Consider the following 20,882-nt stretch of genomic DNA (forward strand, 5'->3'; position numbering starts at 1 on the left):
CGTCGAAGGCTTTAGTAAACTTGCTGATTGAGACCACCACTGGTTACCAGACATTCCCCTTTACCAAATGTATCCCTGTGTCTCTTCACCTTTAGTTACTTCTGTTCTCCAGAGATCATGGATAATAAGCTTGCATAATTATTTTACACTACAAAAACATAATCACTTTTTCTTATGCCCTTTTCTCAGTTTTTGGAAGTCCAGATGACTAATGTTCTTCTTTTTCTCTCTTTGGCAGAGGAGATTGAAGTGGATGTTGAAAGCACAGAGTTCTCCCATGGAGAAGTGGACAATATCAGTACCACCAGCATCAGTGACATTGATGACCACAGCAGCCTGCAGAGTATTGGGAGTGACGAGGGTTACTCCAGTGCCAGTGTCAAACTTTCGTTCACTTCCTAGAACCCAGCATGACATAACAGTGCAGGGCAAAATATTCACTGGGCCAACTCAATCCAAACAATCTCTTAAATTGGGTTCATGATGCAGTCTCCTCTTTAAAACTAAACAAAACTATACTTGAACAAAAGGGTCAAAAGACCTCTATTTAAGCAAATACTTAGCAAAAAGTGGGGCAGAGCCTCCCCAGCAGAACAAATACTCATAATATTCATATTTGAAAATCTGTTTCTAATGGCAGCAGAAAACTTGGTGAAATTTTCTTGATTTAGTTTATTTGAAAGAGGACATTGGAGATTCTGTCCTCTTTTTCTTCTGTAGTTTGCTCATAATACAATGAGTAGACACATTTAAGGATGGGGTTATGAACCCTTCCTGAGTTTTATGGTCCTAAAAACAAAATCAAACCTATAGTAATGAGAAGACAAGATAATCAGGCATTAACTTGGATAGCTAAAGAGCTATTAAAACTCAGCCTGGGACAGCTTATCATGAAGCCTGTGGATGATCAATTCTTGGAAAAAAAAAAAAAAAAAAAGCAAGCTCATTTCATGCTCTGCAAAAGGAGAGACTCCCATGAAGCCTTTTGAAAGGGATCATCACGCAGCTCAGCTTTCTGTTGGATTCCATGCTAAGCAAGCTAACCTTATCCTGCATTGTTTTCAGTAGGGCACCCCACCGCCAGCTCGACAGTCAGCTGCCCTTAGGCCCTTGGGCAGCATGGGGGCAGTATGACAGCCCCTACCACACAGGGCCTATGAATTCGGATTGAGGGGCCAGAAGGAAAAAGCTCTCCATGCCTCTGTGTCTGTGTGGGCCAGAAGAATCGGTGCACGCAGATTAGCAGGCCAAGGTCTGAGCCACGGCAGCATTTTTATTTCAGATTTTGATAACTGTTTGTATGTGTTGAAAACCAAAATGACATCTTTTTAAAGCTTGTCCATAAAGAACATAGATGTCTTTTATAGTGGAAAAACACATGGGAAAAAAAAATCATCTATTTTGATGCAGCATTTGATAATGATAAAACACCTCACACCTCACTCTTTATAGTGCACAAAATGAATGAGGTCTGGGCTAGGTAGAGAAAAGGTCAATGCTGTTTTTATTTTCTTTTAGAATCATTACCTTTTACCAGCTTTTAACCATCTGATATCTATAGTAGACACGCTATAATACTTAACATAGTTGAGTTGGGCACTTGTCTCGTTTTATTGTAAAGATTTGCTTTCGTTTTCCTACCGGCGTCTCTCTCCTTCCTCACAGTCCCACTGTGCAGGTGCTGTTGTTGCTCTTCCCAATATTTTCAGAAACGTTTTAAGTGAAATTTCTTTTCTAGCCTGCACTTTGATGTCATGTGTTACCTTTGTCTTTCCAAATCCAAGGTGTTCACCCCACCCCACCCCACCTTCTCCTTTACCCCAGGAAGCCTTCTTGGACCCCCTTACCCCTGGCTCTTTGGACTTTGTATACTTTGAATAATTTAACTACCCTTAATTACTTAAAAAACAAAAAAAGCTTTATGATTTTCGTAACTTATTGCTGATTTTAATGGGTTGTTAATTTCAGTCCTGTAGTTTTATTTTGTTTAGGTAGGGCTGGGCAAGGAAAAAGAAAATAAAGACCACCATATGTAGCAGTGCAGTTGAGTTGTGTGTGTAATGTTAGACTATCCTTTGTAAGTAGCACTTTGACAGCTTTCACTGCTTCTGTGTATGAAGTGTACCATCTTGGTCACACACAAGGCCTCGGCATATACTTGTTTGTGCTCTTCCTGTGCCTCCGAAAACATTTTATCCTTGATTGTGTTCTGTTTGAGTGGAAGAAATCCTTTGAAGTAGATGTGTGAAAAACTGCATGCCTTTAGAAGCCCATTATTAGAACTTGCTACTTCAGGTGCTGGGGACTTAATGAAAAACATGATAAATTCATTTCTCTGGCCCAAGTCAATTATTTTTGGTTTCACTTACAATTACTCCTGGCTGGGTCAAAATGTTGCTCTATGTATTTGCTTACTTTTGACTTTCCCAAGGGAGACAGTTTAAAGACTCTGCTAACTACCATGATAGTAAGTGGAAGCCAATGGCGAAGCTTCCGTTTTGTTTTCTCCTGGCATTCACTGGCATCACTCGCCTCGGGCTGGAGTTTCGGACTTCATTCAGGAGACCTTGAGGTGCTGCCATTTTGTTGTATATGTACAGGTTGGTGGTCTGGAAAGCCTTTGTCACAAATCTATAGTAACTATTTCAACTGCCCTCTAAATTACTCTTTCCCTGGGTTTGTTTACCTTGTGGGAGGGGAGTGGATTGTATGATGAGTAAGAAGTATTAATTTTTTAAAAGACAAATCGACTTTGAAGATATAAAAGTTAATTGCAAGAAATAAAAATTGTGAATGAAGAACACCCGAGTGCTTTTTGTCCCACCCTTCTCTAGGAAGGAAAAAATCAGAATGAGCATCCACACCTTAAGAAGCAACTGTCCCCTACATGTTCAAGTTGATACGACTTCAGTAGTCCGAATTAATGGCAATTTGAATCATTGCCATTCCTGTTCTGTAATTTAATCAGGTGCCTTCTTGACTGGTAACTCCACGTAACCTAACTGCAGATGGTTTAACGTACCCGATAATCTTAACTGCTTCAGGTAGGACACAAAGCCATTTGTTATTATCTGTTCCTAATGACTTTTTAGGGTATTCCTTTGGCTACAACTGTCCATCTAAATTGAAAATAAGTCTGGAAGTTCCCGTTTAGTCCCTACCTACTAACCGGAGTTAAGGTACCCTTTATGTAAAATGCCTGAGTAATATATTAATAGATAGAGGTAAGTCTTATTTCAGCGCATATTTATTACCAAAGAAGATTCTGATGAAGTCAGACTGTAGTTTCTGGTTAGAATAGGTATGAGAACTCTAGTAGAAACGACTTTTCTAGTCCCCACGATGGTAGCTTTTAGCATTATGTGAAGGGATTTTAAAGGCAGGATTATTGAGGCAAAATTTCCTAACCTAAGGCCACATTGCTTCCTGGGTCATTTCTCACAAGAAAATCGTTTAACTTCTTGGAGAAGGTTCTTTGGTAAGTTTTTTTTTCTTCCACTTGAAGAAGCAGGAGCTGCCTTTCCCCCCTTTCTTTTATTATCCTTACATCTCAAAAATTCCATACTCCCTACAAACAGCAGCATAATCTGGGAAGAACAGGGTTTTTTGGGTCACATTTAAATACTGGTTCTAATATTTGCTGTGGACTCTGGGCAAGTTAATTTCTTCATGGCGCCTGTTTCCTCCTGAAAAGTTGTTACAAATACTACCTCTATTTTGAAAGGTTGTCGGGATTAGAACTTATATATGTAAATCCCCACACATATTCAACCTAGGAGTTTGTAGCACCAAAAGAAAAATAAGGTTTGTACTTCTCCTTTCTCGATGAATGCAACCTTCGAATTTCTTCATCCTTAATCTTGAATTTTAGTTATTCTGACTCTGGGTCTTGCAGAAAAAGACAATTTTAATAAATAAAGTGGTTCACTTTCACAGAATTCCATGACAGGTTATACTTTGTAAGAAGTCACTTTTGATGTCCTATAGAATTTTTTAAATAAAGACTTTGTAAGATTGATGTATCAGCGGTTTTAGTGATTACCTGGATCTTTCTAAAAAAAAAAAAAGACTAACCCGAGCTTCAGTCTGTTAAACACTAGTAATAACCACTGCATAATGCCTTAGTTAATATTTAATGCTGGCCTTGCCAAGAAAAAATCTTGGCCCATGTACTAGATCTAAGAGGAAACTGGTTTTCTTGTGGAATACATCTGATTCTTCCAAATAAGTGTAGTTCAAGATACAGGTACTGGCTGACAACCTCACTTCTTGGTTGTTTTACCTTCCATTACCATCATAAATCATTAAGGGAAATGGCTTAGATGAAGCTCTTTTAAAGACTCTGCTAACTACCATCATAGTAAATGGAAGCCAATGACGAAGCTTCCGTTTTGTTGTTCTCCTGGCATTCACTGGCATCACTCGCCTCGGGCTGGGGTTTCGGACTTCATTCAGGAGACCTTGAGGTGCTGCCATTTTGTTGTATATGTACAGTACTTTTAAAGTACTGCCAGCTAACTTCCTATAACTTTGAATTTTTTTCCTTTTCCTCAAACTCTTAGCTCTTTGTTATAGAGGAATGCTTGAAGTCTTTATTGGTAGGGCAATAACTGGGATATTTATCTCGGATTTTCACATCAGGGCACCAAACAACAGCATTATAGAAACATAAAAGCCATAAGGTGTCTCTAAAATGCATATTAAAAATACAAATTTAAGGGACGCCTGGGTGGCTCAGTTGGTTAAGCGGCTGCCTTCGGCTCAGGTCATGATCCCGGGGTCCTGGGATCGAGTCCCACATCAGGCTCCTTGCTCAGCAGGGAGCCTGCTTCTCCCTCTGCCTCTGCCTGCCATTCTGTCTGCCTGTGCTCGCTCTCTCTCCCTCTCTCTCTGACAAAAAATCTTAAAAAAAAAAAAAATACAAATTTAAGAAGCCAGTTGGTTCTAAACTAGCAGCTTTATCACACTCTGAAAGGTACGTCAACTAAACCTGACAGAGCTTTTGGAGGGAAAAACCTGGCAAAAGAACCAAAGGGATACTTACTCCTTCCTGCATACTTCTGAGCAATGAACAATTGGACAATTACCATCTATTGAAGACTAGCCTAGCTGCAGGTCTCAGGCTTCAACTCTGGTTTTCCCAGGATAAATCAAGTGTCCTCCAAGCCTGAATTCTTTCTCTAGTCAGAAATGCATTGCATCTTGCTAAAGTGAGTACAGGGCTTGAAAGAGGAAAAGACAAAAGCACATTAGTTTTCACCAAGAAAGGCAAATCACAAGCCAGCAAAATAATAAACATGACTTTGGGCCTCAAGTTGAGAAAGCTCTTCAAACAAAAAGCAACCTTTCTCTTAATGCATGGAACTATGGCTTCTTTAGCTGTGATCTTAAGTTAGTAACTGGGAAAACAAATTAAAACTTTAATAATTTCAGTAACTTAAGTCTGTGCTCATTTCATAAAAGCGATTGGTGAAGTGCCAGGTGTAAGTAAATTGTCAGTTTTTATTTCCTGGGAACTAAAATTGGTAATTTTAGCTAGTTCAGCAGTCAACTACCACAAACCCCATAGTATGCTCAGATCTGCTTTACCCTAGTCAAGGCCACAAAAGAACCACCTTTATATATACATAAGCTGGAAGGCAGAAAAGGCAATCGAAGAACCTCACAGAACTCTAACAGCTTCGTCTTACATGTTTTTTTACTTTCTGTTGGCTGGGCCAGGACAAATTCTTAAAATGCCAATTTTAGTCTCTGCACCTTTTAAGGTATTTAAAAACTTGCCTATACATAAAAATCATAGTATAAGAGGATTCAATTACTTGTGTTTTGTTTAAATTATGGTATTACCTCTTCTATTATCTACTATGTTCTTCCTCCCCATTGTAGGAAAAATTCAGTTTAACTTGCAACTCAAAAACCCTAGATATAAAGAATGTTGACATTTACTATTGAATAGGTAAATTACCATTTATACTGATCGTTTCATAGTATAATATAAATAATACAATCCAGCAGATATTTATTGAACTGTAAAGATTTTAACAAATACAAAACCTTACTGGTTTTAAGGTTTTTTTTTTTTTCTTCTTTCATCTTCAGTTAATGTCCAAGTTGAGGAAAAAAGCCAAACCAAAGCTCCAAAAATATTTTTTGGCTGAATCTGCACAAGTGACATTTTTTACCTTTTATAATTACAACCTACAGACACAACTTATAAAACTATGATTTTCATTTGTCACAAGATGGTTTTCTTTTTTTTTTTTTTAAACATTGATTTGAGAGAGTTAGCACATGCACAGCAGTGGGAGGAAGAGGGGAGGGCCAGAGGGAGGGAAAGAGAAGCTCAAGCAGACTCAGCTGAGTGTGAAGCCCCACACAGGGCTCGATCTCACAACCCTGAGATCATGACCTGAGCCAAAATCAAAAGTTGAACACTTAACCCACTGAGCCACCCAGGTGCCTCTTCTCCTACTATTCTAAAGGCAGATACACTCAGCATTAAAACTTCATTGTAATGGAAACATACCCAAATGCACATATACTGGGACAAAGCATACTAAAATAATGAGTGATAAACAGATGCATTTCATTTTGCTCTGATGCCTAATTTTAATAATTGGGCTAAGGAAATTGCCCGTTAGTAATTTTTCCTTCATTTCAAAAGTCAAACTGTTTTTGTACTTAACCTAAAACATGGTTCTAGGCCAGGGGATGCACATCAGAATCACCTCTGGTGTTTGTCAAAAACAGATATGCTTTGGCGGCCTGGAATAGACCCAGATCCAGGAATCCCTCTTTTAATTTTAAGCAAGTATTAGGGTAACTTTATTTTAACCTGTACTCCTTTCCCATCAGAGACATGCCGTAAAATTGTCTAATACAAAAATTTAAACATCTATTAGCACGTACTGAATTTAATCACTTTGGTAATTTGACAGCATTTCAGTAATACATTTATAATTATGGGCTTCAAATTATAAGCAATGGACGTTGTTATCCATTATGATGTGAATTGTCATTGTTAAGGAAAAACAAGTCACCATCACCACTTGCACAGTAAATAGCAAACACTTCTACTGTGTGTACCATTTCAGGTATTCTAATAAGCACTTTACTAATTAACTCACTCATCTTTACTACATAATGAAACTGGTATTTTTATTCTACAGCTGAGAAAGCTAAGACAAAGAAGAGTTAGGCACACAGGTAAAAGTGAGGGGCCAGGATTCTAACAGCAATCTGGCTCCGGAGTCCTTGCTCTTCCAGTATGGTCTTTCTACATGTTAATTAAAAAAGCATTTGTTGTCTGTGATACTAAATTTATTATTACTAAAATTTATTATTGGGGGGGTGTATGAGGCCTGTTCTTTCTTGAAATGATCAATAACAAAGTCAAATGTCAAGTTTTGAGAAGATCCGTGTAACCACAGCTACTTGGAGGCTGTGTATCACTCATATCAGGAACTCATTCTGAGTTTCAGCTTCAAGACTCCCTTTTTGATGGGGAAACTACATTAAATTTTGTAACAGAGGGTTCTATATATCACAAAGTGTCATGTTTGGTTTTAGAGTATTGAACTTAACCACCTTCCCTTGTAAAATATCACTGGTATCATGCTTCTCATGAAAGCATCACATTAGGAGAAAGGTGCTCCATCCCCCCAGGGATCCTTTTAGTTTAGTCCAGAAACATGATCATTAACTTGACACTAGCACATTTCAAAGGGCCACATCTACATCTTTTGACACAGAAACTAGGGATCTCATGCTGTACTTTTTTTTTTTTTTTTTTTAAACTGTTTTATATAGTATGGTCATTATTCCTTCTCTCTCTCCTACAAAGCCCCTCCAGGAAAACTCATGTGCAGAAAGGTAGGCCCTTGGGTCAAAGGAGATACAAGTCTCAACACAAGAGTCTTGCCTATACAAATAACAGGTAAATTACTAAACCAACAAATGTACCAAGGTGATCTCACCAAAACCCATCCTATGTAGTCTAACATCGTACCAAATTTCTTTCCAAGTGCTTCTGAATTTAAAGGGATCCCTTGCAATCCTTCAAAGATACCATTATTAGGAGATTTGTTACACTGGTAACAAGAACAGTATATTTTTAGGAGTTCTTCAAGCTAAGTAGCCCTCTACTGCTCTAATTTGTGCCTTGTATTTAAAAAAGACTTCACTTTTCATTCTGTCCTACATGCTCTACCCTGTGGCCATAAATTACAGGAAGGAAAACTGACCCTCCTGGGTTGGGAGGGAGGTGAAGGGACAAGATAAAGAACTCTACTTCTCAACACTGTATTCCCTTCCCTAAGTTTCAATTTGCCAAAATATTAAAGTCTTAAAATTTTTATTTTCTCCTTTAACTAAATATGTACAAACACCTCTATACACAGTACAAGCCCTTAAGATAAAAATAGTTTGTCCTTGAGGATCCAATTTCTCATGTCTAATCGAAGTACACAAGGATTTACTGAAATCTTTGTCACATACTCAATACTCTCGCCTGTGGAAAGGATGAATGCAAGCAAGAATACTGAAGCTTAATCACTATCAATGCTGCCAGCTAGAACTTCACCACCTTTCTGGTAACACACCCTGGAGATTTTAAAAAACACTTTATTTAATAAAAGTTAAACATACAAAAACTGAAATTAACACATACCCTAAAAATCACCATCTTCCATTAATAGGAAGACACTTTACTATGCATATATTTGGCTTAAACTCAACTCAGGATACTGTGATGTTCACTTATACCAACAAATGCTGACAACTTGATCTAGTTAACAAAAATTACAAACTCCTCTACATGAACATAATATACAGGGAAATTCTGGTGAGATTAATGCACAAGAAATACAATAAATTTTTAATGATGAAACATTCAGTACTCTTGTTCATTAATTTAGCCTTGGGTGGGTTTTTTTTGTTTTTTTTTACAAAAATAGTATCTACACTGTATACAGGGCTATACATCAGCTTTTTGTTTTCTTATATAAACATTACACATCCAAAAAATGGTACCACTACCACAAGGGAAAGATCAACACAGGAAAAGCGCAAACATTAATTAAAAAAAAAAAAAAAGAAGGAAAAAGAAACCAAAAACAAAAGCAGAAAACAACAAAAAGTCCTTAGAAAAGGAAGCTGGTCCTAAACATGGTTCTTACATGAAATTAAAACTCAATGAAAAAGTTTTAAGAGCTGGATCAATTTTAGAAACAGCCTAATAAGCTTAGGAAACAAATTATTAAGGAAAAAACTCAAAACAAAGTTTGAAATTTTAATCAAATTAACCTACTTTTAGGCTTCATTAGCAACAGCTAGGTTCAAGTTGAAGGGAAAAAAAAAGATCTCTTTAGGTTGGTATTTTGCCTTGCTGTTCCAGTGAATTACTACAGTGTGTGGCAAGTTCAAAGCATCTGAAAATTCCAGGTTAGGACTTTACAAAAAGTACACACCATCCATTAAGTAAGGGCCTGATATTTGGAAAATCAACAATTCATCTAAGTGCTGTATTTATGCAGCATCTATCTAGAAAAGTTGCTTTATTCAACAAACTTGGAGGAAACTGGTAGTAGTAACGAAAAGTTAATGAATAGCAGTTATCAAATGCAATTTCTTCAAGTTTCATTCTATTGAAGTCAAACAAGGACGACAATGGTATCTTCCTTACTCATCTAACAAATAATTTACCTTTAGAAAAATATAAGGATAAAAAGGTAAATGTAAAGCCCTGCAGAGATGAAATCCAACAGTTCTTCTGATTATTGAGGCATCAAATGCCTGACATTGTATTTAGAGGTATCTTGATATTGTGTCATAGGTTTATCAGCAATTCCACAAGTTCCTACTCCAACTTTTCCGGTTACACTCTCAGGTGAAGCAAAAATACTCCTTTTTACCTAGTGGAAATGAAACAGAAACCATTCTGATTAATTTGGGGGTGAAAACATTTCCAAAATACACTTAAGAAGTACAGTACACATAAAGGGAACTGGAATGCTCTTTTAAATAAAATCTACCAGTGATGCCCAGCATATAAAGCACGTTAACAAGGCAGGTAGGGTTCATCATACTCCCTCTAAGTGGTATGTAAGGTAGCAAACAGTTTCTCAAACTTTAGTTTATAGAAGGGAAAACAATCTAGATCTTTTGTAATTTCTCATATAAACTCTCTCACTCATAGTGTTTCTACAAGAAAGACAGTGGCTAATGGAGATACTGTGCAATAAGCCAAACAGAAGATGAAAGAGGATTCTGAATTCAAGATCCAGTTATGTATTTCTTTAAACCTACGTATCTCCTTTTTCATTTTAAAGTTATTTTAATGACAATTACACTTTTCAAATTTATGAAATACGATGAAAGGATATACTAACCTGGCCTTTTTTGTTTTTAGAATAGGCTCTGTTGTTGAACTGTTGCCATTTAACCTTCTGGTCCTCTCTTTCCTGCTCAAGTTCTTTTATTCTCTGTGCTTTTTTCAAAGCTTTCTTCTTTTTATATTCACGCTGCTGGGCAATCATTTCTTTTCTGTGTGGATAGAACAGTTAATGTCAACTCTTAAGATTTAACAGATGATTTCCTTAGAGATATTTAGCAGTACAAAAAACAAACAAACAAAAAAAAGCAAAAAAAAAAAAAATCCATAATAAACACATCACATGAACAGAAGCACTAACACCAACACCACCAACCACCCAGTACTACTAAGAAATGTTATTTGAAATATACAGTATCCCTGGAAGCTTTCAAACCTTATCTGTAATCTACTACCTACTCAAATACATTATTTATTTATTTACTTTACATAGAGAAAGCAAGTGAGCGTGTAAGTGAGCGTGTGCAAGTGGGGGGAGGAGCCAAGCGAGAGAGAGAAGCAGACTGCACTGAGTATGCGGAGCCTGACTTGGGATTTGATCCCAGGACCCCAAGATCATGACCTGAGCCAAAATCAAGAGTCGGTTGCTCAACTGACTGAGCCACCCAGGCATCCCCTCAAATCAAATATTTAAACTATGACTTTTTGATGTTTACACTGCTTTTGTCAAGTACATTTAGAAATGAATTTTAACATTAACAGCTGTCTAAACCTTTATCCATTTCTAAATGGACAGTTACCAAGTTTAATATGCTGCACTTAGAAAAGAGATGCAGAGGTGCCTAGGTGGCTCAGTTGGTTAGGTGTCTGCCTTTGGATCAGGTCATGGTCCCAGGACTGATGGAGTCCCGCACTGGGATCCCTGCTCAGCAGGGAGTCTGCTTCTCCCTCTCTCTCTCTCTGCCTGCCGCTCCCCCTGCTTGTGCTCTCTCTCGATCATTCTCTCTCTCTCGAATAAGTAAAATCTTTAAAAGTTAAAAAAAAAATTTATCTCTATTTCACCTTGACAGGAGAAGCACAGGAGAATAAAGGAAAATCACAGCTTAAAATTCTTAAAAACAAAAACTGGGGTTTTTCAAAAACACTCCTCTATATAGGATCAGAGCCTAAAGCTCTCTCAATAATTTCTGCTGACTTTCAGTAATTTACATACTGACTTTCTCACCAAAAGGATGAAGAACGAGGTCTTTAAAAAAGAGGCAATATGATCTAGATGCCTGTGCATCATATAATCACCACTAGGAAGCAAGGTTTGGTTTTTGTGGTTTTTTTTTTTACACCGATGTCAAAGACTAAAAAAAATAGAGATGTTACAATGTTCTACAATCTGATATTCTCATCAGGATACTCAGGTGGTATAATTTTTCCAAGTTCAAATATATTTAAGTAGCAACTGAAGTTTTTTTTTTTTTTTTTTAAAGATTTTATTTATTTATTTGACAGACAGAGATCACAAGCAGGCAGAGAGGCAGGCAGAGAGAGAAAGGAAGGGAAACAGGCTCCCTGCTGAGCAGAGAGCCCGACGTGGGGCTCGATCTCAGGACCCTGAGATCAGGATCTGAGCCGAAGGCAGAGGCTTAACCCACTGAGCCACCCAGGCGCCCCAAGTAGCAACTTAAGTTTTAAAAACCTGTGACAAATCCAAAAAAGAGAAAATTGGGGCAAATATGTGTAAGATAACCAACCATAATATTGTTAATTCTACCTCTTAAATACTATTCAAACCATACACTTCTCTCCTTCTACCGCTGCTCCCTGGGTTCAGGCCACATTACCTTACACCTGGATCACATAAGTAGCTGCCTTCCCTCTGCTGTCAGTGATTATTTGAAAGTTCAACTACGATGGCATGATATCTCCTCTATTTGAAATTCATCAGTGGCTGTCAAGCTCCTCATAATCTGGCCTTGACCTCTCTAATCTCGTCTCCTGTCAAACCACCCACTTTTAAGCCCCAAGTGTTATTACCACAGGAATTTGTTTCTGTTACCTCCATGTTCTAATCTTGTTTTCTTTTTTAAAAGTTTTCTGAAAAGTTGTTTTTTTTTTTTAAAGATTTATTTGACAGAGAGACAAAGAGCACAAGCAGGGGGAGAGGGAGAAGCAGACTCCCCTCTGAGCAGGGAGCCCAATGTGGGGCTTGATCCCAGGACCCTGGGATCATGACCTGAGCTGAAAGCTGATGCTTAACCGACTGAGCCACCCAGGCGCCCCTGAAAGTTTTTTTTTTAAAACATTTACTAAACTCTTATTCCATGTCAAGAACTGCGCTACATGTTTTATAAATGTTAACATTTAATCCTTATAACCCTACAATGGAGATATTATCAACCCTGTTTTACAAATAAGGAAAAAGTTAAGCAGTTTGCCCAAGGTCATACCTTTAAGTTCATTCATTACCTGGCTAACTCCTTTTCAAATCTCCATTAAAAAAAAATTTTTTTTAAGATTTTATATATATATAAAGATATATATATATAAAGATATATATAAAGATTATATATATAGAGAGAGAGAGTGTATATCTATCTATCTATATATATATATAAAAAGAGCATGTACATGCACACATGCACGCACACACACCAGCAGGGGGAGTGGCAGAGGGAGAAGCAGGCTTCACCCTGAGCAGCGAGACCAAGGCAAGAGTTCAACCCCAGGACCCGGAGATTGTGACCTGAGCTGAAGGCAGCCGCTTCACCAACTGAGCCACCCACACGCCAGATGTCATTTTCTCAGACATTTACTCTGATGACTGAAGTGCAGTTTAGGTATCTTTGCTCCCTTAAAGCACCCATTATGTTCCCCTTTCATAACTTCTGTATCAATTATTAAAGTTCTCCTTTAATTTTATGTATCGTTCTCTAGCCTATAAACTCAATCAGGACAAGGCCCAAGCTGGGGTCTTCACTGTGGTAGAAACCCAACACCTGGCTCAATAAGAGGTACATAGTATCCTCTTAATAAATACACTGTATGCCTAAGTTGGCCTAGGCATATACAGACAGACAAAGTTGACCCTATACTGCTATCTTCAAAATAAAGGTAAAGAGTATTATAACCTTTTTACCTTAACCTAGCCTGCCTGGATTCTACCTCAACTATCAAAGTGGGGAAGACTATACTTAAACTGCTCAAGTCAAAACCACTTACTTTGACATGGGTTTATTGCCACTGTCCTCCTTTGCCTTCCTTCCTTCTTCTACAGGCTTGAGGTTCAACAGCGGGGTCACTTCCGCATTGCCGTAGCCAGCAAAGGTGATGGCAGCGGTGCCGTTTTCTTCATCTATCTCCTCGATCTCCGCTTCGTAACACCTGTAAAGATATCATGACTGTAAGCAGGTGAGTAAAGGTTTGGTACTCAGCCTAAAAGACTTACACTGTAGAGCTTCAACTATTACTGGGTCTTAAACGAACGTCTGTCATCAGTTGGCTCTTTAGTAAAGGTAATATAAAAGAGTGGTTGGAATTAGCCATCTACTATGAAAAAAAGGGATCCTAATCAAAATATTGTCAAGAAAGTCCTTATAGGCCTTTTAAATGTGCTTTAGTTGGTCTCTTTGAGAAACGGTATTTTTATATGAATAATTTAAGTGTGTATGTTTCACCTAAGTCTAAGGTAGCCAACCATTTACTAAATTTTTAATTTGAGGAAAATATTAAGATTATAAGCTACGCATTCATTTTCCTCTGCTTTGATTTTTCTCTCGTCTAGGATCCAAGCCCTTCAACTGCCCCAAAATGTAATCGAAAGCTAAAAACTAAACTGTATCAGTGGTAACCATCCAAGAATCAAATTGGCTCTATAAATCATATTGGCTACATAGAAGATTAAAACAGGGTAGTTCAAACTGAATAAAAACTTCTTACCATTGTGTTTTATTATTTCATGTTATAGTTAGAGTTTTTTTCTACACTTACTGTCCATCTTCACTCCAGATTGCCATACACTTGTCTCCCACTTTCCATGAATGAGTGGGCTGGGTAGAAGCAAAACTGTCTGAACTTGCAAGAGTTTCAGAAGGTTGAGTTGACAGAAGGTCTTTGGTTAGTTCTATAACTTCCTAAGAAGAAAAAACAAAAACCGTAATATTACTTTTATAATTCACTTATCACCTACTTTCAACAGGTTTTCAGTTTTTGATGACAACAGCTCTCACACCATATACCATTTATTAAGTGCACTAAACATTTTTATTTGTAATTCATTAACAATACTATGATGTAGGTACTATGATTATCCTCAAAGAGAAACTAAGATACAATATTTTATATAGTGGTGGAACTAGGATTTAAACCCATACAGTTGCCTTTCAACTTATTAACCTCAAATACTAACAAACAAGGGTAGACCTGGCCTTATACCATGCATTATTTCTTTTTTCAAGAGAAAAAAGCCCCACCCAATGTGGGGCTTGAACTCCCAGCTCTGGTATCAGGAGTCACCTGCTCTACTGACTGAGCCATCAAGGTACCCCTATCATGTAGTATTTCTAAGTACCTACTTTAGCTACATAGATCTAATATGAGAAATAGTCACTTATGAAGGACTAAACTAGACTCAAGATCACTTTTTTCTCCTATCTTGTCACATATATTTCATGCACCTGGACTGTTTTACAGAGCATTAGTATTAACTCTCTAGCCAACATGTTCTTCCCCACCCCTGTCCAAACAAAACAAAATAAAACAAAACAAAACAAAACCCAAACCTTTTGAAGCAGCCTTATTAGTAATAAAAATGTTCCTGCTCATACATATTTGTACTAAAATTCTATAGGCACATATAAAAAGCCAGTAGTCTTCCTATTCATTAATTGTAAAACTTACCCCCCCCCCGTCTATGTAAGTAAATTACCAGGTTAGATTTTAAATATTCTATAAAGCACGTTAGCACAGCTTCATTTAGAAGGGAAAAATAAAATAAATGTAACACACAGGGAGGCAATACCTTCCTGTGTGGCAAGTACTTTTTCGGTTTCAGGCTTATACTTACTGGCTTCGTTAAAGGGTGTTTGGTAGGGTTGGTTAAAAAACTTTAATAGCATGAACTGATAAGACTGTGTGACCTATTTACTATATTTTACTCTGATGAAGACCTATGTAATGCAGCTCCGTATCTGATTTATTTTAAAAACTTGCATACCTGCGCCCACAGTTGCATATAAAATACCTTAATACATCACACTGTGTTTTAGGAGAAAATGTATCAAAGTTAAACTCTATACTGAGTTTCTTATGGCTCCCATTGAAGTTTTATAATGGTAGTTTTGGTTCAGTAACCAAGAAATTACATACTAGCTTTCTCCTAAAGATCCTAGATCTTCATGGCTATTTTTGAAAAACTAATATTGAGCCTTCGAAAGAAAAAGAAAAAAGGAATATTAATAAGCCCTTGGGAGAAAGGCCATTTTTGTGAATTAAAAAACTAAAAAACTAGACTAACTCAGATTTGAGTTAAAAACTCAGTAGAGTAGTATCTTTAATGAGATTTTATTAGGTGCCAAAGAGCCATTTAAATATCTTTTTATTAGACAATCCTTTGCAATAAAGCAAAGAACTTCCACATAAACACATAAATAGATCACGTACTATACAAAGAAGGAGAGTAAATTATCCAGTCTTGTTTTATAGTCAACCACTATTAGGGCCAAGAATATAATCTAGTAAGCCTGACTCAAGAGCCCATATAAACCCTATCATTAAACATTTAACTAAAGCACAAACATGATTTCTATATTTGTAGGTCTCAGATTTAAAACTCTACCTCTCTTAGCATAGAGCATCTTGCCATTTTATTTTCATAAGGAAATACATTTTAACCAAAGGGTCCTGAAAAGCTGTGCATGTTAAAATTTTCAGAGGCCTGCACTGAAGTGATTTTAAAAAACCGAAAGCATTTATCTCTAATAGTCCTTTCATTTTGCCATGTTTCATAAACCCCTCCCAACAAACTATGAAGACCCTTCTCAATGTTTTCTTTACATGTGCATACGGACCAAAGTATTAGAGAAACTATTTTATGTATGAGGGGGTTCTTAAAGGTACATACCATTAATTACTTTTCCTCCCCCAAGTCTGAGTTCTGAAACTGCTCCTTCATCGACAGATGGGCAGCAGTTACAGTAATCGGCAATTCCAGGAAGCATCAGATGTTGTGATCTACATATCAGCAGGTCAAAGGGTGCACTCAAGCACTCTGCTTACTGAAGGAAGGCGTTTCGGGGATGCAGAGAGCCACTGTAATATATGAGACAAGTGACTTGACCCCTGCCTCCTTTAGAACCAGTTTATTCAGCAAAACAGCCTAATAAATTGACTATTTTTGTGATTATCACAGACTGCCTGGGGAGCTAGTCAGGTAGCTAGCCTAGATCTTACTATACCCACTTTTTTAGGTGAAAAAAGGCAGTTAGGACTTCAGCAGATTAATGTGCTGCCTGCTGTGTTAACTTTATTCTATATGAAAGACAGTACATAGAAAAATAAACATAGACACCTTACTGGCAAAATGAAGTCACTGAAAAAATGCAGAAAAGCATTTTGTTATAAATGAAAGGGCAAACAAATTCGTAACCAGGGTAAAGACATTCCACTAAAGGAACACAAAACAAAGGAGGCCACAAACTCAGTCATCAGTCTGAACAAGTATTCAGCAAATATAAAAGGCAGAATTCAATATCAAAGGCATGAGGTATATATCCCAGAAAACAGAGAAAAGATAAAACGGAAAAATATTTTTTAAAAATCCATGATAAAACAGAAGCTCTAACTGTAATCAATGGAGACAACAATCGGTAGATGGAAGCAGATGTCCAAACACTTTTCAAAACGTTATCTAATCTTTAATGATGCCTTCTATCTTTGAGTAATTTTCAGTTCAAAAAAGACCTGTATCTAGCAAACAGACATGGAAAATTTGTTTTCATGACGAAATAAGAGGAAAAGAAACTGTGATCAAGACTGGTCAGGAAAAACATTTGTATTATTATCTGAAGTTTCAGAACTTAGCTTCTAAATCTGTGCTATCCAATATGGTAGTCACAAGTGGCTACTTAAAAAAAATTAAAAATTCAGTTCTTCAGCTACCCCAGCCATATTTCAAACATTCAGTAGTCCCTACTAGCTACAGGACAACAGAGTAGATATAAAACATTTTCATCACAACACAAAGTTCTACTGGACAGTGCTGTTCTAAATGGTTGTAGAAAAGATGATACTTCACAGATCAATGACCACCAGGTCATTATTAACTGAACCCTAAGAAGGACATTTATGTGCTTACTACAATGCCTACCACTAGAGTCTCTCTTCCTACAATACTTCCACTAAAGATCATGTCACAGTAAGGCAATTCTGCCTAGTCTCTTGACAGTTTATTCCAGAAATATTAAAAGAAAAAAAAAACCCTCACAATGTTTTAACCTTCACTCCCAACTTCCCCTCTACCAGTTCCATACATATCCTTCTTCCAACTGCCCAGGAATCAATATACCTAATATCAACAATGTTTTAAAGAAAAAAAGACTTCAAAGAAAAAAAAGACTGCTTTTAAGCTAGTAGAAGAAGATGCATGCCAGAATTTCTCTTTGAGGTAAACAGAAAATTGGTCTGGGAGTGGGAGAAATTGCTCCCCAAACATCTTTTTAGTATTGGCTAGCACTCTTAAATTCACTGGCCTGACTTCTACATACTGAAGAGGGGTCCTGGTTTTCTGTGTTTTCAAAAATTACATACTATTGCAATTTCAGGCAAGATTATCCTAATTTCACAATTTGAACCTGAAAATACTCATTTTAATTATGCCCAGATAAACTCTTTAAAAGTCCTGTATCTGGATCCTATTTCAAATAAGCCTCATTTATTTGCAGTTCTAGTAACTCTAAAATATTAATTTTATTGGGCAAGAGGATGATAAAGGGAGGGAAAGGATTTAGATAAAGATGATTCTAGTTTGGTACTGAATCAGTAAAGAAAAATCACCAAATCAAAACACATTTTAAAACTTTCAAAAAATCAGGTTCAAAATCTTAAGTTCTCAAATTTATTAAAATGAAGTGATACATATGTATAGATATACAGTATTTTTATTAATCAACCTTGTGTTCTGAAAAGCAACAGACATGTACTATATGGTTTTATGCTTGTTTTGAAACCCCAAGTGCAGGTTTTAAAAAGGCAAGTTTCAAACCTCCTGAATTTTCCCATGACAAACAAAACAAATTAAGATCTTTCCACACCCATTCAATTTAACTTCAACAAGTGTCAGCAACTACAATGTAAAATCTAGCCTTAAATTCAAATATTACGTAACATGTATGCAGAAAACAAGTATCTCTTTAGATATCTTTATGTATTTTTAATACAAGGTGTTTACCTGCTAGCTTTGAAACACACACACACACACTCCATGATTTTTCAAAGAACCTTGTGACATTAAAAAGACTCTTAACCAGGTTATATTTTTCTCATTGTTTTCATCATTTATAAAATGCTTCTACATTTGTTTTTTTCTAATACCAGTATAGGTAACATTTAATTCCATGTGTTTTCTTTTAGCTACTTCTCAGATTTCCTTTGCCAGATCTTTAAAAATAAAAGCACTCTCCATTGTAAAATTATATGTACCTCTTCTCTAGGTTTGACAGAGACTTAATTCAAATATTTTTAAAAATTGTGTGAACATACAAGATTTACATAAGAACAATGCTTTACTCATTCTGATGCATACGACTGAGGAAGCAACCCTACCACTGCGAGCCATGCACCCTGTGCACATACACACGCATGTGCACATACACATGCACACACGGGAGGAAAGGAGAAGAAACACTCCCCTCCAAATGGTGGTTTGGCTTCTAAGCAATAAATCATTTGAAAAACAGAGAAATACTTTTTCCAAGCGATGTAACTATTAGTGTCCTCTTATACTTACTTGTAAATCTTTCTTTAATTTTAGCAAATCTTCATTTTCTCCGTTTCCGGACAATGCAGCTTCGACTTGCTGGAGCTGAGCTTTGTAGCTTGCCAGCTGCTTTGCTAGATCCTCTGACATCTGGGGGAAAATAAAAGGGTAAGACCAGGAAAACAACCAAAAACACCATAAAAAAATAATTTCCCTGTCTGCCTGACTTAATCCTTACCAGTTTTGCTCCCAACTCCTTAATATAATTCATTGCTGCAACTTAACTCATTACCATTACCTTTACTCTTAGTTCTGAGGAAAGCTGTGAGTCAAATCCAAGCTTCAAGGGAATGGATTCCGCAGATTATAAACTTTTTTTTTGTTTCTGTGTGGAATTTATCAGACAACAGCTAAGGCAAAAGGAAAAAGGAGAATTTCTAATCTTCTTTAAACTCCTGTAACACGGAAGACACTGTATTTGGCTCAATTAACAAGGTTACATCTTCGCCGGGAAAAATTTTTAAAAAGCACTAACCTGCTGGAAAAAATCGAGATTTAAGAAGAAAATATTTCTAAACCCTAACGCAGACTTCCAAAACAAAATATATATGACTTTCGGACTAACTACATAGATAATAATCTCTACATGAACTATTAATTGCTAAGTGTGCTCAGAAGCTCTTCTCCAGAGCAAAAATGTTTCACCGGGTCACTTAAAATATTGCCGATGCAGCGTCTTCATTAAAGAAAACGGCACAACCACTGGCCCGTTGAGGCATTCTAAGGAGCGTGCCTTTCACGCAACCTGCCCCATTCTTTTCCGGAAAATAAGATATACCGGAATCCTTTCTCGGTTTGTCGAGACAACACGCGGGGGTTCCGAGGGCCCTTCTCTGTCTTACAAGTCCCGTCCAACCACAGCCTGGAATCTGGAAGGGCTCCAAAGGGGCTCGAGTTAAGCCAGGCACCCAACACCTCCAAGCCCGCCACAACCAGACCTCGGAATTCAAACACAAGCTCCAGAGAAACGGAAAACAAACGGAGCGGACCCCGGCAGCGTCGGAGCCTCACACCCCCAAACGCGCTCCGCAGGGAACCGCCGAGGCTTCCTCAGGAGGCCTCCCCACCCCTACCCCACCCGACCGGTTTCCCGGCTTAGCCCCGGTCGTCGCCAGCGTACAGAGGTCCTGGCCGCGTTCGGGGCCCCTCAGGGCCCAGCTCTGGGTGGCAGAAGAGGCCGGGCCCCTAAGACTCTTGCCGGCGCCCAGGCCTCTCCAACGCGGCCGGCTCCTCGGCCTCAGGCCTCGGCTTCAACTAGGGAGAGGACGAGGCCCCGAGGCCCTGCTCTCGCCCTCGCCGGCTTCGTTACCTTGTGTGGGGCTGGGGGCAGGGCGACAGGAAGGGGTCGGGGCAAATGAGCCCAGTAGTGGCGGCGGCAACAGCGGCAGCAGCTGCAGTAGGAAAAATCTCCGCGGTAACAACAAGGCGACTCTGTCCGAAATGGGAGAACTTGGCCGGCGATGGGGGGGGAGGGGAAGAAAGCCGGGCACTGGAAGGAGGAAAAGACAGAAGCGGGTCAAGTCTCGC

At 37.9% G+C, this 20,882-nt stretch overlaps 2 protein-coding genes and 1 long non-coding RNA gene across 8 annotated transcripts in view; 1 reads left to right on the top strand and 2 right to left on the bottom strand.

The window, feature by feature from the left end:
* The window catches only part of MXI1 (MAX interactor 1, dimerization protein), a 59,837-nt gene extending 57,036 nt beyond the window's left edge, over positions 1–2,801 (top strand). For all 4 annotated transcript variants that reach the window (XM_082720185.1, XM_082720187.1, XM_082720188.1 and 1 more), the window contains exon 5: positions 239–2,801. In XM_082720185.1, coding sequence (XP_082576311.1) covers positions 239–402 — 164 coding nt within the window. In that variant the 3' untranslated portion in view covers positions 403–2,801. The remainder of the gene's footprint in view (positions 1–238) is intronic.
* The window catches only part of LOC309859477, a 173,127-nt gene that overhangs the window by 103,692 nt on the left and 48,553 nt on the right, over positions 1–20,882 (bottom strand). The window lies entirely within an intron of this gene.
* SMNDC1 (survival motor neuron domain containing 1) lies at positions 8,605–20,877 on the bottom strand. Of its 3 annotated transcripts, XM_082720195.1 has the most exons (7): positions 20,665–20,857; positions 19,326–19,445; positions 16,443–16,630; positions 14,312–14,454; positions 13,544–13,705; positions 10,389–10,542; positions 8,605–9,911 (listed from the first exon to the last, which is right to left on the bottom strand). In XM_082720195.1, the coding sequence occupies exons 3-7, from the start codon at positions 16,443–16,445 to the stop codon at positions 9,774–9,776; spliced, it is 600 nt and encodes a 199-aa protein (XP_082576321.1). In that variant the 5' UTR covers positions 16,446–16,630; positions 19,326–19,445; positions 20,665–20,857; the 3' UTR covers positions 8,605–9,773. The 3 variants fall into 3 exon arrangements, with proteins under 3 accessions (XP_082576321.1, XP_082576319.1, XP_082576320.1); XM_082720193.1 differs by lacking the exon at positions 16,443–16,630 and having other exon boundaries at positions 20,665–20,877; XM_082720194.1 differs by lacking the exons at positions 16,443–16,630; positions 20,665–20,857 and adding an exon at positions 20,476–20,495.

This window comes from Mustela nivalis (assembly GCF_964662115.1).
Source record: "Mustela nivalis genome assembly, chromosome: 2".
In the NCBI taxonomy this organism is placed as follows: Eukaryota; Metazoa; Chordata; class Mammalia; order Carnivora; family Mustelidae; genus Mustela; species Mustela nivalis.